General features: G+C 37.5%; 1 protein-coding gene across 7 annotated transcripts in view; it reads left to right on the top strand.

Annotated features, from left to right (window-relative positions):
- Cnot2 (CCR4-NOT transcription complex subunit 2) overlaps positions 1–17,881 on the top strand; it is a 91,616-nt gene that overhangs the window by 33,892 nt on the left and 39,843 nt on the right. For 2 of the 7 annotated variants that reach the window (XM_057757548.1, XM_057757547.1), the window contains exon 3: positions 15,490–15,612. The exons of 3 other annotated variants lie outside the window; for them this stretch is intronic. In XM_057757548.1, the coding sequence (XP_057613531.1) occupies positions 15,490–15,612 (123 nt within the window). Of the gene's footprint in view, positions 1–6,754; positions 6,813–15,489; positions 15,613–17,881 lie in introns of those variants that run through there. 2 more of the 7 variants (XM_057757549.1, XM_057757553.1) reach the window with 2 other exon arrangements.

The raw sequence follows: 17,881 nt of genomic DNA, 5'->3' as shown, positions 1-17,881 counted from the left end.
ACTTGTTGGAGTTGGTTTTTGAACTCAGGCCTTGTAGCAAGTATCTCTACCCCCTGAGCCATCTCAACTACCCCATGACACCTGTTTTCTAAAGGACTTGTTTCCTTGAAATAAAACTGATAGTTTATGCATACCCTTAGTGTTTTGGGGTGTAGTATGTATTTGTTTTATAAACTTGCCCTAGGACCAAAAAATTCTGCTAAGTGAATCTGTTAGGCCTAATGTCTTACAGTGGTAGTTTAAATGGTGTCAGATACTATTGGTTTCCAAAGATTTAAAAGTATCTGGTGGCATACCTTGTATTTATTTTGGGAGTATATCCTCCCTTTGAGAATTTAGGCCCTAGCCTTTACATGAAAAATACTGTTTTCTTCAGAGAAAGAAAAAAAAAAGCAGCTATTTGCCTCAACTGTGAATATGGAAAGTATTCATTATTATGTTTGAAATTACTCATGGAAATATTGGTGTGAGCCGTATAAAATAATAGGAGCAAGCAGAGTTGTCTCTGCTAGTATCAGTGATTACAGCTTCATTTGTGTTCAGAGTTTTCTGAGTTCCATATTAAAACAAAACAGCTATATAGCCAAATCAAAACCCATTGACATGCTTATAATAAAATTGAGAAGATGATATCCTTAGGAGCCCCAGTTTATCTATATTTGTAGTTAAAAAGGCAGAACAATTCAGTGTTGACCAGACACTGAATAGAAACACTCAGTACTCAGCAGATGTTTTTTGGTTAGTATTATTGACTAGTTGGAAATTAAAGTAGTTTTTGCCAAATTCTATGATGACTGTAAGAGATCCTGTTACCTCCTGTGAGAGGAATGTCCAAGTGCTCTCAACCTCTAAAGAATGCAGTCAGATGCCTGCCAGCCTGCTTTACAGAGCTAGTTCCAGGACAGGCTTCAAAGCTACAGAGAAACCCTGACTCAAGAAAGAAAAAAAAAAGGAGTCAGAATGGTGCAGTGTGTAAGGCAGACATTGGAAAGAGGGTCCAGGCGAAAATGGAAGGGAGAACAGAGCCAGGGGTACCCCCAGGAAACAAGCCATGGATTTCCAGACATTGGATGAAAATAATAAAAGAGGGGACTGTATGAAGCTAGGGAAGTTATTAAATAAACTATTATACTAGATTTCTTGAATTGTCAACTCCCAAGTGGTCTTCGAGGATTATGTTTGAGAGTATACCAATTTTGAGTTTCATCCATATGATCAGTATTGGTTAGTCATTCGATAATGTCACAATCCATTGAGATTGTATTTGAGACATGTTTCCCTATTGAGATTAAAGATTTTAAATTCTGCCTTTCCTCTTTAAGTTTAAATCTATCTGAAATGGATCATATAAGGTATGAGTTAGGAGTCCAGTATTCTCTTTACCATCAGTCCTGCCCTAGCTAACCAGTGCTGGCTTTCTGTCCCCATTATCTGTTACATGGCTGTACAGTGCTGTTGCGTTTTCAAACTGTCATAGCTTTATGTTTGGTATTTATATGTTAACCTTGGTCTTACTGAGTCTTTTGACACATTTTTGATATTTTAAAGACTTGAAACTAAGAAAATCCCCCAAGTTTGAGTGGAATTATTGACTTTGTTTTTGGTTGGAGAGGATGATGATCCTTTTATAGTTTTCTATCCATCTGTGAATTCATGTATTAGGATATTTTTAGGTCAAATTCTTAACCTTTTAAACAGACCTTTAAATTCACCCATATTTACTCCTAACCACTTTGATCTGAGGTTATAAATGGTACATTAAAGGAGTATATATTATATAGGTGTTACTATTAAAATAGCTAATTTTTTTCAAGTTGAGTTTTATACCCATCACTGCAGAACTTTTACTCTTATACTCATCAGTAGTTTTTGTATTTTCCTACCAAGAATCATTTAAAAGCTAGTTTTATTTTGTGCCTGGTGTGTCTAAATTGATGAGTATTTCTGGTAAGTTTCTGAAAAGAGATTGCTGAGGAGCTGTAATCTTGTTACTCACCTTACAGGGGAGCTTTAGGTTGTCACCATTAGGATGCTGGCGTGGTGATTATTTTATGTCTAACATGTGGGTGAGGTAAAGAAATGGTTGCAGGGATATTGAGTTCTGTTTCCTGCTCCCCTCACTCCTTTCTCCTGTGCTGTCCTTTCATAAATTGTCTTTGCTGTCTTTGATGCAAGTTATCACTCTGTAGCCCAGCTGGCCTCAAATTTGCATCAAGCTTTTCTTGTTACTTTCTGTTGATTTCTCCTGAAATCCCTTTTTGTGACTGGAGAATGTAGTTAGTGTGATACGAATTATTTATTTATGTGCTAAAAATGTTTTGGAGTGCTGTTTTCCTGTTTCCTTTCTATGTTCATCAGTATATTTAATTATGGAAATGCTTGTGCTTATTAATTTTCACTGTTTGTCTATGTATTCCCACCTGAGAATATTTCTGGACTGTGGTTAAAACAGTAAGTAGAGTCTGGTTGGATAGATGGGCATTTCCTAGAGCGCTTTTGTGATGCAGTGGTCTGTTGTATTTCCATACATCCATGTTTGTTTTCTAGGTCTGACCAAAAGTTCACTTCCTACATCTTACATCTCTGTTACATATTTTTATTAGTGATTGCTGGGGGCGGGGTAATCATGGTTTTCTGCTGTTCAATATCACCCATACTTTGGCTTTTTTCTTTTTTTCTTCATTTTCTACTCTTTTTCTCTTTTTTCCTCCTTCCTCCCCCATTTCACCTCTTTGTTTGTTTTCTTCATGTTTTTGTTTGGGGTATCATTTCCTTCATACTAAAAGAAAACCAAAGGGTTTTCTTCTAAATGCCTATCTGGTGGTGATGAATTCTATTAGGATTCTTGTCGGTTTTTTTCCTTTTATTTTTAAAATCCACTTTTGCTCAGTAAGAAATTGAAAATTGGTAGTTTCTCTTTTAGAATTTAAAAAATAGTATGCTAGCCAGGCCTGGTGGCACAGACCTGTAATCCCAGTGTGTGGGACTGAAGCAGGCAGATGGAGAGTGTTAGGTGTACCTATCTATGCTGGCACAGCCAGTCTGCCAATCAAACAATTTAAAAATGGTATGCTACTATTTCCTGACTTATTTCTTCTGTGATTGTTATCTTTAGTTGTTTATGTGTATCTTTCTCTTTGTCTGCTACTAAGGATTAAGACTCTTTGTCTTATCATGATAAATCATTTTTGTTTGTTTTTTGTATTTTGTCTTTTCAAGACAAGATTTCTCTGCATAACAGCCCTGGCTGCCCTGGAACTCAGCTCTGTAGACCTTAGTAAGGCCTTGAACTTAACGATGATAATCTTAAATATATGCTTTTGATTATGGCATCATGTTCTCTATGACTCCAGTGCTTGGAAGTTGTGTTCAACACATTTATAGTTTTTAATCAAATTGTTATTTGTTTTTTTTGGGGGGGGTGTTGTTGTTGTTGGTTTGGTCCTTCAAATATTTTCGGTGCTTTGTTCCATGGGACTCAATTAAATATATGTAAATTGCCCTTAGACTCTCCCTTCATTTATTGATTTACTTCTCTAGCTTTTTTTCTTTTCCCTCTCATACTTTGTTAAGTGGTGTTGACCCGCAGTGTCTCCATGTTCTGATCAGCATGCTGATTTCTTTTCTGCCTCCTTTTGCACTTAGCGTTTGATTATGGTGTCATTGTCTTCGTCCACTAGTTCTGCCATCTATGTCATTTTAATCAATAGAACGTTTCTGTTGGTTATCGGAGTTTTCCCTTTATGTTTTATCTACTCTTTATTTTACTGCTCCTTTGCATAATTTTTTGTCCTTGGTAGTTTTATTTTGTTGTCTTATATATCATTTAATATTTGTGTTAAAATTCTTGAAGTTTCCTGGGGGTGGAGTTAAATTATTTAGAAATCATTTGCTCCTTATGAGATTTTTCTCTTGTCTCTGCCCCTGTCTGCCCATTTTCCTTTTGAAAAAAATTCATTAAAGAGAAACAGTAGCTTTTAGGTAGGACTAATTTTCTTCAACTACTAAGCTAGTGTTTTCCTGAGTACTTTACTCATCCCTTGAATTACAATGTTTTTCTGCTGTGGCTTCTGGGAACAATAATGATGCGTATTTCAGTAGAGCCTTTAGGATCAGTTTCTTGGTTCACTCCCCATACCATTTATGGCACCTTCCCATTGTTGCTGGTCAGTACTGCACTAAAGCCTTTGGGTCCTTCTCCAGTTCTCCTTAGCTGTTTCCCTGTGCAGCTTCTTCCTGCCTAGCTTTCAGTTGGCTTCCTTTAGGCTCTATGGATGACGCTGACTGAGCTCTAATTCTAATACTCAGATCTGGGGACTCTGTCCACCAGGCTCCCTGTTCCTCTGTTACATTGGCAAACTTGTATAGTCAGTTAGGAAGGGCAGTTATTGGGCTCCGGACCTGAGAGCTATTGTTAATATGTTTCCCTCTTTTTTTTTTTGAGACAGGGCCTTCTGTGTGGCTTGAGTAGGCCTTGAACTACCAATCCATTTGCTTCTGTATTTTATCCATTTTTAAAGTGTGAGAAGAGATTCTTCTTACTACTAGTCCATCTTGGTTGGAACAGTTTTAAGGTTTCCTTCTCTGAAATGATAAATGAGTTGAGAAGATAGATGGATCATTCTGAATAGTGAGACTAGATTTGCATGCAGCTTAGATGCTTTCTGTTGTAAAAGACACTATAATATGCAACACAAAGCTATTACAGCAGGACTTAGAGAAGATCATTTAAAAAGATACACAGATCGGTAAATAAATTCCAAGTTGTGGTCCATTCCTTTGAATTCACTCCTTCCTTCATTCTTTTCCCAGTATATAATAGGCCCCTAAACAGTTGTCATTCATTCTCCTACTTGAAGTTACAATTTTTAATGAAAACCTGATTCTTTCTCCAAAAAGTGAAGACCATATGTGGGACACTATGTGACTTATTAAGTTCTAAAACCTTTCTGCCGGGATAAAAGTACTATGCTAATTCTCTAAAAATGCGATGGGTAGAAGAAGAACCTTCAATTCTTCTGCTATCATGTTGGGCTGATTATGTGCCATCATTGACAAGTTCACATTTAGTAGTGTGATCTTCTGACGAGAGCAAAGTGAGTTGCCGTAGAACACCGGGGCAGTAAGTGCTGCAGCAGAACACCGGGGCAGTAAGTGCTGCAGCAGTGTCTGGGTGTCTGCTCCCATTAAACGTTGTCGTCGTTCTGATGTCATTTCTGTAACCCTAAATCTGTGATGAGAAAAGCTAAAATCTATGCCTGTCTTCCTGTCTGTCCCAAATAAGATTGCAGTTTGCTTTTAAATCATGTTTGCAGTACAAAGCAACCATCATGTGCAAATAAAGCACTTATTTATTTATCAATGTAATAACTTCCCTGGCTCATCCAAAATGAAAACATCATTATTTTAAAGGGCAGAAGGAGGAAAACTCAAGGGTGTACCAACTTAACCAAGTTCAAGGCTAGAGCCATGTAAAATAAATATAGCATCATATTCACTCATATTGGAAGTACATGTAATGGACTAGAGAAAGGCAGAGCACTTTTTTGGTGACACAGCATTGAAATGCATAATTTCAGTCTGGTTATGCGAAACATCTAAGCCAAAATTGAGACATTCTCCAGTGTATATGATACAACATTGATGTCACAAAAGACAGAAGGACTGGGTAAAGTCTCCAATTGAAAAAAAGGAGAAATGTAAGTAGACAGAGAAATGATTGAACAACTGAAATGGGTGAAGCTGGGTATATCTGGAGGACCTAACAAGAACCAAGATCTTTAAACTGGTCACGTACCTGATGTATGTGAAGAACAGCAAGGGGCCAGTGTGGCAGGAACACAGTAAAAGAGGAGGACAGTGGTAGAAAGGAAATAGAGCTAGCAGAAGATAGGCTATAATGGAGTGCATTTATCTCTTAAATCACTTAGTGTTTAAATTATTAAACAAGTACTTACGTCTATGAATGTGAGTAGGGACTAGGAAGTGAGTATAGGTCAGGTGAAAGCACTTGTCTAGCATCACAAGACCCTGATCTCGGTCCCTAGCACTGCCTTCTCCCAAGTGACCCTCCTACCTAAAGTGTGTGCCACCTCATTCCCTTTAAACTCTTTTAAAATTTTATCATTTGATTTGATTGACGTGAATCTCCCATGGACAGGCCCTTGTTTGTTGTTGTCGTCGTTTTTTTCAACATAGAACACTTGAATTAATTTCTTCACAAGAAATACTTAAACCAAAAGTTCTCTCATTTTAAACAGTTCACTGGTCCATTGTAGGAGTTAGTTGATTGATGTCAGCACGATGAGAGCGTAGTGTTAGAGTGTGGAAGGAGTGGAAAGGTAACATGTTTGAATGTAGTTTTCTAGTGTGTGTTCATGAAGGCCAGGTAAGCCCTATCCTCGCATATTCTGGGACAGTGCAAGATTCTTCAGAGCTTTGCCCTTTTTTTGATTGTTTTAATTAGCATTTGAAGCAGTCTGAAAGTGATTCTGGGGTTGGGTATTATGAAGAGATAAACAGGAGTCATAATGTTGAAACTGGACATTCAGATCTTTATAGCATGATTTCCTTATTTTTCAAAGAGCAGAAGAATCCCATCGTTTATCATGTTCTGGTTGGACTCCTTTCTTATCGTTTGCTGGAGTTTGAACTTCAGAGCTATGGTGTCAACCCTGCTGTAATATCTCAGGGGAGCTCCTAGTGTGGGGCTGGTGCCATGGCTCACCCTCCAACCTTTCCTTCTTCACTTCAGCCTCCAGCTCTGAGCTTTCCAATCCCCAGAGTAGCAAATGTTGAAAGAAGTTGCACAGGTAAGTATATGGTGGGGAAAGCTGGGGTTTAACATGGTATTATCATGTATATTTTGAGGGTGGATGGGGCCATCTTGCCAGTGAGTCATTTTGTTAGTTTAGAAATGGTTTTTTTTTTTTTTTTGGTGTTTTCTTCATAACGCTATTTTGTAAATTATTAGGTAAAAGTCTAGTGTAAAGAAAACACAAGTTCAGAAAAAAAGCTAAGAAAAAAGGCAAATCCAAAGACCACAATTTTTGTCCTGTGAGTCTGAAGAGGTGGCGGGTTTTAAGCTTTCACTAGCTTTAAATGTGCTTTCTTCTTCCCTAAGATGGCAAGCACGTAACAGAGAAATTCCAGCATGTTCCCCTGAAGTGCGACAGGAGGACTGGGGCATTCTGTGCTCTGGGTTTGCCGTTAGCAGAAATGAGTAGGATGCAGTTAAAGCGTGTTATCTACACACGGTTCAGCCAGGGCTTTTGAACACTTTTCTGTTCCCTGTAATTCACACAATGAGATGCATGACTCTTGAGCATACAGCAAGACATCTGAAATTAAACCCAGGAGAAACAAATTCTTGATACTACCTAGTATAGGTGACATTTTCCCGGTATCTGTGAGTCATAGATTACTGGAATACAAAGTATTTTGTTGGCGTTACAGACTCCCAAATGTAAATTTTTTTAGTAGTTTGTCTCTCTTTCCTGAATTCTAAAGCTTTAGTTTTCTGAGTGCCATGAAATACGTATCCTTCAGCAACGTGTCAGACCGTTTGCCCCCGGTCCTTCTGAGAAACGCCTTCAACTGCTTGCAGTGGGACATTTCTTTGTTGTTTAGAGGGATTGTTTTGTATCCTGAACTTAGGAGTTTCTCTGCTATTAACTTGTCCTTCCATGGATATTTTATAATTTTATACTCTGTATTTAAGGAGGAAGTACTGCTCAAGTTTGGGCTCTCCTGTATGGGTTTTCAATTCAGTTTCTTACAGTGGTAGAGTTGATTCTTTAGTGCATAGATGATCCACTAATGATACATGTATCTTTAATAATAGTAACTTTGTGGTTTTTAAATTAAAAAAATACATGTTTCTTTTTTTTATAGATTAGCATTATTAGATAATTAGAGCTTTGGTTTTATAATGGTATATTTTTCTTTTAAAGTGTTTTGTTTCACAAGTTGGATTTAGACCTATAAGGCTTACTGATAACTAGAAATGAAAAAAAAGTTAAAACCCACAAAATCAGTTTGTTCAAATAAACAAAACACTTTACCAAGATCAAACCAACTCTGAGGAGGAGGCACAGTGGTGAGTGCTTTCCTGCGCATACACAGCTGGAAGGAACACATTCATTCTGTGGCGTGTCTGTGTGGAAATGCCGTGTTGGAAGATGACGGCACCAGATTTCAAGTTTTGAATTTAGAACGTTGTCTGTCTTTTACTTTTGCTTCCAGACCCTGGGCATCCTATGTTTTTGTATTGATTATTCAAAAATACACAAGCTATTTTTTAACCCTTGGAAAGGACTGTTAAGACATGCATTCTCCAATATTGTAGGCACAGGTGTGTGCCAGGGCCCTGGGTTTTCAACAAAGCACATTACCATCCAGTCTCCTGTGCATCTTCCCCTGTCATCTGCAGCATCCGTTTAGCCCTTTGTTGCTTATTTATTGAACATTTACTAAAAATATGGCATGTCTTGCTTTGATTTCTAGGCTATTAATTTGTATCTGAAATTCTAACTTATTTTTGACTGAAATTTGGGGGGAATTTCAGGAATTAAATAATATTAGAACTCTTTATATTGATTGGAAATTAAAGTAGCTAGTTAAAAATTGCAACATGTTGCTAAACAAAAATTTCTTTGACTATAATATTGTTCAGTGGAATATTTCGTGTAGTTTTAGTGTTTAGAACTTAGGCACTCTTATAATAATAAGACTTAATCTAGCAGACTCCTCATGAATAGTTTCAGCTAGTTGAGTACTTCTTAGTAAAGTCAGATAAATATCACAGACAATTTGTTGTGGTTTTTACCCGTTTCCCCTACTTTGGTAGACAAGAGAGAACTTTTGTGTTTGTGGAGTATATTAAACTGAAAGGGCAAGTTAAGTTAAATTCTGTATTAGCAGCCAGAGTAACTTGCCAACATGCTCAGTAAACACTAAGAAAGGGACAGATTTTCCCTTCTCTCAGGCCCTGTATGCATTTAACACTTTTCCCTTTTCCTTGATAATGCAATGCCAATGCAAACTCCATAGCTAGGAGAAAAAAATTTGATGACCATGAAACAGTGAAACATGCTAAGACCAGTCTAGGGTTTGGGTGGTGGTTGTGGTGCTTTCTGTTTGTCTAGCAGTTTTTGTTATTTTCTGTTTTTTTTTGTTTGTTTGTTTTGAGACAAGGCCTCTCTTTGTAGGTTTGGTGTGCTATAAACTCTTGGGCCCAAGCTGTCCTGCCTCAGCCTGCCCTTCCTTGCTGGCGCTGTAGGAACAAGCCATAGTACCCAGCTCAGATACGTTTTAATTACCATTGTGAGCTAATTGATTTTCTGCTGGGTACCAGCATCAGCATGTTATCAGGGAAGCCCCATACTACTACATAGAATCCCCAAGAAAAGAATGCCATAATAGATTTATTCCACTTTCTAGATGTGTCTTATATATTTATCATACAACATTTGAATCATTAGGTTCATAACAAAAGTTAGAGTTTGGTTACAGTAAAATTTACTCTAGAAATTTCACATTTGGAATGTGGAAAATTGGTATATTTTTTTTTCTACTTGAAGTTTCCCTTGAGTAATTTTTCTCACTCCCCCTTCCCCCTGTCCCCCGTCCCACTGTGCTGAGAATCAGTCAGACACAAGGCCTTGCTGATCATCAGTCCTACAACTGAACGCCAGCCTCAGCCCAGTGGTTGATCTATTTTGCCTTTTTTGTCGGATTTAGGCCTCCTTCCTTTGCCTCCTGAAGTTGGGGTACACCAACTGTGCAGCAGCAGTTAGTTACTCTGCAATTAACACAGTGATGTTTGTTCAAACATTTTTACTCTTGAAATTAATCTAAGTTTCTTTAAAATAGGTATGGTCAGTGTTGTAGAGACTGTTTTCTTCTACAGTGACCTTTCAGATATAGTAAACTTTGTTGTAGTATCCCGCACTTTCTCCGTTGTCAATCACAAAATAAGGACTGTCCTTTTTATTGATGATGATGTTGACTCTTACCCCCTTTACATTTTATGAAGAAAACACACAGTAAAGTATAAGTTGTATTTATGTTTGACTGTGGGTCACCATAGTGTGTAAAAGGGAAACCTTATTAGTTAGGATCAGAGCCTATCTATGTACTTATTCAGATACTTATATCTTATATGTACTTACCGGTGAACAAATAACCTAACTTTTGGTCTTGAGTTTTCCCAGATACAAAATAAGGGATGCTAATTGTTTGTTAGCTTCATAGCATTATAATGATGGCACATTGTTTGTTTGAGATGGGACCTTGCTATGTAGCTGCAGCTGTCCAGGAACTTACCATATAGATCAGGCTGGCCCCTCAAACCCAGAGATCTGTCTGACTTTTGTGTCTGCCTCCAGAAAGCTTAGATTAAAGGTGTGCAGCACCTGGCTTTGCCTGATACAGGGTGATAAAAGTATCATTTTACAATTACAGTTATGATAAATTGCTTTCTCTCACTGATTAAGAATTGGCATTAAAATTTCAAAGAAGACAGTGAGCCATAGCCATTGTAGAGACAGCAGCTTGTACAAAGGCGCTGAGGTGGAAAGGAATTGGAGCAACTGCAGTAATTAAATGGTGGAAGGATTTTGGTTTTTTTTTTAATTAATTAATTATTTAATTATTAAAGATTTCTCCCTCCTCCCCACCACCCGCCTCCCATTTTCCTCCTCCTCCCCCAATCAAGTCCCCCTCCCTCATCAGCCTGAAGAGCAATCAGGGTTCCCTGCCCTGTGGGAAGTCCAAAGACCTCCCACCTCCAGTGGAAGGATTTTGTGAGGAGAGGTCAGGGAGATGTACTACATGGAGCTTTTAAGCTTTTCTATCTGGGCAGGTGGTTGAGGGAGCTTGAGGAGCAGATCCGTGAGCATAGACGGTCTCTTAGATTGTGTGGATGGAGGAGAGCAGGTTTGAGGAGCGTGAGGAACAGGCTGCTAAATACTGCTGTGCATGCTGTTGGACTGCCTGTGCTCGTAAGTGACTGGAGGTGATGGCGATACTTCAGGTAGTATTCAGAGCTTGATTGGCTTGAGCTAGTTGGTGAGATCACGTAGATTTCAGTAAAGTATAAGAGTGGCTTACTTGCCAGGCGGTGGTGGCGCACGCCTTTAATCCCAGCACTTGGGAGGCAGAGGCAGGTGAATCTCTGTGAGTTCGAGACCAGCCTGGTCTACAAGAGCTAGTTCCAGGACAGGCTCCAAAACCACAGAGAAACCCTGTCTCGAAAAACAAACAAACAAAAAAAACAAACAAACAAACAAAAAAAAAGTGGCTTACTTTACTCAACCTAGAGGTTTGTACTCTTCCTTTGTTGTACTCTGCCTGTTAATTTAGCACTGAAGGGCCTGCTTTTCTCACCTACATTTCTTCTATAACCTCTTCTGTTAGCTGTATAGAAAGGGTTTTGTTTCATTTGCGTGGGTTGGGGACTTTTTTTGCAGGGTGGAGGAGGTGATGTTGTTTTTGATAAAAACTTTATGTAGCCAAAAGTGGCCTTGATGAATTCCAGAGCTTTCTACTTCTACCTCCTGGTATTGAATTATTGTTTGCCAAAACCCCAGATGTACTGAATGTTCCATTGTTTCTAGGTTTTTCTCACTGTTGAGCCTTTGGTACGTGTTTTGTCTTGGTCCAAAGTTGTTCTCCCACTTTTGTTTGTATGATCAAAATTTTGTCTGCACTCACTTTTCCTTAGACAGATTAAATGATCTTGTATTTGAATTTGCAGATTTATTCACAAATTTGTCTTTAATCAGATTGTCAGCTTGTTCAAGACTAGAGCTTTTATTCAAGCTTTGTCATGATTCAGCACAACTTTTCTTGGGGTTCATGTAGCAAGCCTCTAGAACATAAACTAAGATACATGTCCGGAGGAATAAGAGCCGAGGGAAAGCAGCGCTTGCTGGTTGTGTGGAGCACGTGGAAGAGAACATGAGTTAGCACATCCGTTTAAGTCTGTTCTTGTTGATGAAGTTACACTTCGGGAGTAGAAGTGCTTGGCAGTGCTTAAATGTGCTGCTAGAACCTTCAGTTGCGATGTGAGAAAGGTTTTGAAATCATTGTGTATTTTGTTACTAGGTAAGGGTTCCTTACATGGAAAGGATGTTTCAGGGCTGAGCTCTGTGCCCAGTCCAGCATTTGCTAGCATGCTAGTTCTCAAAGAAGATGAGCCTCTGGGGATCTCAATGAAAGGCGTGCTGTTTGTTAAATATTACTATTCTTTGGGTATATACATAGGTAATGTGTCCTACTTTTTCTCTTTTCCTGTCTTTGCTTACTGTTCTGTAAAAAACCATGTGCATGTTTCCTAATTAAATTTATAAAGTACTCTAGTTTATTTCCCTTATTTAGAAACCTTAAAGCCTTGCCCAGTTTCTCCATCACAGCCATCCTTAGACATCTTCTCTGAAGTTGTTGGTTAGATTATCTAAACTAGGGAGTTTTGAAATTGGTTTTGTAATTATTCAGACTTACTGAACTTGGCTTTGAATTGGTGTACTTAAATGCCAAGAATATCACAGGAATTTGTGTTGGTATTGTGCCTTCATAAGTCATAAAATAATACAATTAGAAATCCAGGCTAGCTTAACATACTTCATTCTGCCCCAGCATAGTTCTCTGTACTACTTTGTGAGATAAAATTCTTTTTGAAAAATGAGATTGGTAGAGAATATTAATATAAGCTAACCTTTCTGTGTGCTTTAAAAAGTATATAACTTATGTAGTCAAAAGAATGATGAAAATGTTTTAATTAAATGTTCCCCCATGAGAAATATTAATTTTGATATGTAACATTATTCCTAGGGTAATGTTTATGCTTCTGTTCTCATGATCTGGTAGAAGAATCAAGAGTCAGTCAATTTACAATGCAAGCCCCTAATCAAAGAATGTAACAATACTTATTTCTGATTGAAAGAGGGAATGTTACTTAATTTTACATTTAATTTAAATTTTAAAAAACTATTTTGCTGGATGGTGGTGGTGCACACCTTTAATCCCAGCACTCGGGAGGCAGAGGCAGGCGGATCTTCGTGAGTTTGAGGCCAGCTGGTCTACAAGAGTTAGTTCCAGGACAGGCACCAAAAACTACAGAGAAACCTTGTCTTGAAAATCAAAACAAAACAAAAAACTATTTTTAAAAATTATTTACAAAATTGACTTTCATTTATATGAGATAACTAGGAATTTCATTATAATACTGACATACTCTCTTGTTGATAGAATGTGATTTCTAGATTCTCTTTATTTTTTTGCAGGAAGAAAATGTAAATAACTTTCTTTTTAATGCCACACTCACCTACCCGTCCTTATCTGCTCTTGTTCAGTTTGTCCTTTATCCAGCCACTTTACTCGCCAGATCCGCTACTTTTGTAGTCTTAAACCACCACCCTTCCTCGCCACCTTCCTTACTCTTCGTCCTGCTCCATCCCACATAGACCATTCTTTTACAGCATAACCTAGAATCATTTAGAAACATACATGGTACATTAATGTCACTCTTTGAACTTCCCCCAAATACCACTAACTCTCGATTTTTCCATCTCACATGGGTAAAACCCAAAGGCCTCTAGGCCTACAAAGTTGTACTTGATGTATAGCTCCTGCTGTACCTCAGGCTTCAGTTCTCACACTCACCATTGAATGCAGTCTCTGATGAGTCCCTCATACCCCTGAGGGATTGCTCTCTTAATTAAGGGTTTTTTCTACAGCTGTTCTCCTGCTGCTACTTTTATTTTCATTTCTTGTTTTCTTTTCATTTTTACTATTTCTACTCATTCCAAAACATCTTTCTATCCTGGTCCCTCATTATGTACAGAACAAAGGCCCATTCTTTAACAGTAATCTAGCTGTAAGGAAAAGTAATAACATCTTTCCCCTCTTTCTATCTGCCATGGATCAGAAGTATATTATCCCTGTACCTAACCCTGTCAGGATTCACCTTTGGGGAACAGTGACTGCTATTTTGTTGTAATTGAAGTCATGTCAGAATGATTAGTATTCTCATTAATATGTAATTTCTCTACCCCTTCCCTTCCCCCCTCTCGCCCCACTTCCTTCCCTCTATGCACAACCCCTACACTCAGAAAATACAGTAGAGGATGCATTTCATTTGCATGGTATTAAGCATGGTGACTTATTCTATATAATTCATTTCAGTTTTGGGATTTTAGGACTCTAGAATTGATTTTAATGATAATGTTATGTAAATATTTTCAAAGAAAAGTTTACTTTATCATTTTGAGTTCATTCATGTATGTAAATTTAATGGGAGATGCCTAGATATTTGACTCTGTATGATATACACGCGTTTGTCCATGTTTATTCTTTCTTAGAGTTAGAGCTCATCAGCAAAGATCCTATAAATAAAATTAGATGTATTCTTAATGTTTGCAAAACAAGTAAAAATTCTAATGTAGTGGATCTAAATTTTTTGTAACTCTTCATTTTCTGAAATTAAACCCAGGAAAGGATGGTTGTTTTGCCCTTATATTAGAGAATGCTTAGAAAGTATTTAGAAGCTTGGTGGGTAGGCATGTATGTTTCTTCTCTAAGATTATTTAGTTCTTGTTTGAAGGAATAGCCGTAGCCATGAGTAAGTAAGACATTAAAGTTGACTTGAGTATACTTAGAACAATGTAGTTATGTTATTCAAGTCTCTCTAAATCTCTGATGTTGGCATTTCAGTTTACTCTAAGCTTCAGAATATTGGCAGGAGCGAGAAGACATAATGGCCTTAAATGACTCATTGGCCAGACTAAGTGACACCTTCTCTTAATCCCAGATCTCTGAGGTAGAAAGATTAGGAGTTCAAGGCCACTCTGGGCTACATAGTAAGAACCTATTTAAAAACAAAATAGAAACAAAAAACTTCATGTTGGCAAGCTGATAGTTTTATAAACTTAAAAATTAGCACAGGTTTTTACTAGTTTTGTTGTAAAGTTATAATTGTTAATGTTTTTATAAAAACTTTAAAACCAAAGAATAAGCAGTAAATAAAATATTGTAAATGTATACCATCATGTTAAGTTTATCCTGTTATATATGAGATAGTTGTGACTTAGCATGAAATTTTAGAATGCCTTTCCCATGATGAATAAAAAATGCTCTTAAACAATATTAAAAGTGAATATGTATTGACAGACACTGATGTTTGTAATATATGTGAAGATTTAAAACTTAACTGTTTTTGGAAAATTTATATTTTGAGCTATGAGTTTTTTTTCCCAAGAATAAGTGATTTAGTTTGATAAAAGTTAACAGAATTGTTTTCTTCTTGCTCTCAGGGCCTGGGTGGGAGCTGATACCATGTAGTCAGATTTGCATCTTTCTCACGAGTCCCATCACCCTTAGTGACTCTGTCTCAGGATCATAGTAGTACTCATTTTGTTTCCATACGGGGAAAATAAAGCCGGACTTTTCCAAAATACTATTCTTGATGAAAGTAATATTTTTGTTTAGGTGACAAACAGCATGTTTGGTGCTTCAAGAAAGAAGTTTGTAGAGGGGGTGGACAGCGACTACCATGATGAGAACATGTACTACAGCCAGTCTTCTATGTTCCCACATCGGTCAGAGAAAGATGTAAGTTATCAGTTACACTGTGTTTCCTCAGCAGCCTCTACCTGCTTCTAGATCCCTGAAGAGGAGCATGTGAACTCCAGGGATTGTCTGTGCTTTAGTGACTGTGCTGAGCATAGTTGTAAGCCCTTCGGGACACAAAGATAAAAGCCCTGCCTTGTAATGGAAGACATTAGTGTCCTGTGATGGTTAAGCCGAGATTAGATAATGTTGTTAGAGGAAATTCTCAGAGACCTGGCCTAAATAATGTTACTTTGAGGAAATCTGGGCGTTTTGTTTCATAGGAAGTATTTTTTACAATAAAGCAAGTGCACATAAAAAGTTAAGTGAACACATTCGTACAGATTTCAAGGTACATAAAATAGCAAGTTTCAATAGACTCTGTCCTAACTGTAATCTTATGACTGTAATTCTAGCCCACAAGTAAAAAAAAAGTCTCTCCTCAGCTACAGATAGTACAGTTGAAAGTCTTTGCCATTGTGTAGGTTATATACTAGAGAGATCTGTGCTTTGGAAGGCCAACAGCTCAGTAATCCATTCCACATGAAAGGTAACAGATTTGTAGGATATTTTAAAATAAGTTTATTTGTTCAGATCATTTTAATAGTTTGTGTATTATACCTTTTAGTCAAGCCAATTAATATTCTGATCCTCTGTATCTGTTCAGCTTCTTCTTTCTTTTTAACACTTTGTGGATTTGCTACTCCCTAATTTACTTAGCAGTGCTCTCAGCTCTGAGTATGTAACTGTAACGTGTCCTTGTTTTTATTTAAAGCCTAGGTTCACATTAGGACTTGATTATCCCATATCCCCATTTTTATTTGAAAATTTTGTTGTTTTAGAAACAAATCATCAGTTTTTTCTCCAAGTTATATGTGCTCTGGCTTTATTGTTAGTGTGCCATTTAAAACCTTAGGAAGTAATGTTACCTAGTTTTTTAATGTTTCTTAACTGCGAAGATATTTGCTATTTGATGTGAATTATGATGAATTATTACTTACACTTGAATGATTTAAGTGTTGATTTTATAGGTTAAAAAATGAGGAGTGGAGTTCAGCAGTAAAGCAGTTGCCTAGTATGAGCGAAGCCCTGGATTCCGTCACTAGTGTTGCAGACAGTTTGGGTGTGATATTGATTGACTGTGGATATACAGTGAAAGCCAAGTGTGCTAGGGAAATGGGATAAATCTGCTGATGATGGGTTTAGTTGAGAACATGTGAAGATTTAAACAGAAATCAAAAATTGAGCTTATGTAGACAATGAATAATAGAAATGTCGGCCAGGGTTAGAGAGATGCTCACAGTTAGGAGCACTGAGAGGCCCCGCTTCTACTCCTAGCACTCACAGCAATTCACAACAGTCTTAACTCCTGTTCCAGGAAGTCTAGTGCCCTCTTTTTGCCTGTGATGTACAGACATACATGCAGGCAAAACCATAAAATACATATAAAAATAACTTTATACAAGAAATGTGTGTCTTCTAAGATCACTACTATGATTTTAAATCAGGATTAGTATATCCACGTCACCCAGGGGCTCACAATATAGAAGTGACAGAATATTTTCCTTCATGAAACTTTTGGCACTAAATTAAGAAGTAATAAAATAGGCAGGCGAATAATTTGAACTCAAAAGCAGTACAAATAGGTTTGTGTCCTGACTGCCTGCTAGTCAAGAATTTCTCAAAGCCTTTATTTCCTTATCTGTAAAATGGTGATAACAATATAACAGGTACCAAAGATTGCTGCTATTTCTGATACTGCAAACAGTACAGGCAGACTATGTAAATTTTAAAAGTATAGATTTATAGACCAGAAAAACTCAAAGCATGTTAGGACTAATTTACTGCTAGGACTTTAATTTTATACTTCAGATATTTTCTTCAAAATTCTTAGAATGATTTAAGTTTCTGAAACATGGTGACATCTTCCATTGGAACGTGTATAAAAACTTTTATTGTCATTAGCATTCCTTGTGCCTTTAAGAATACCAGCTCATAAGTTTTGGCAAATAGACCAAAGTTTATTGTTTCGATGTATGTTACCTTGTTCATCGCTGTGGCAGAATGCCTAAGGAAAGATAATGTAAGGAAGGGGGTTTATTCTGACTCAGAGTTCAAGGGGATACATTTTTCCTGGCAGGGAGGATGTAGCAGTAGGAGCCAGTGGGTGAGGGTAGGGGCTGGCAGCTAATCACAGCAATCCACAACCAGGAAGTAGGCAAAGTGAACGGGAAATGGGACCTGGTTACAAGTCTTGAAGGCCTGCTCCTAG

Source organism: Chionomys nivalis, chromosome 25 (genome assembly GCF_950005125.1).
Source record: "Chionomys nivalis chromosome 25, mChiNiv1.1, whole genome shotgun sequence".
NCBI classification, from domain to species: domain Eukaryota; kingdom Metazoa; phylum Chordata; class Mammalia; order Rodentia; family Cricetidae; genus Chionomys; species Chionomys nivalis.
Note: the sequence above shows the minus strand (reverse complement) of the source record. Positions and strands in the feature narration are given on the sequence as shown.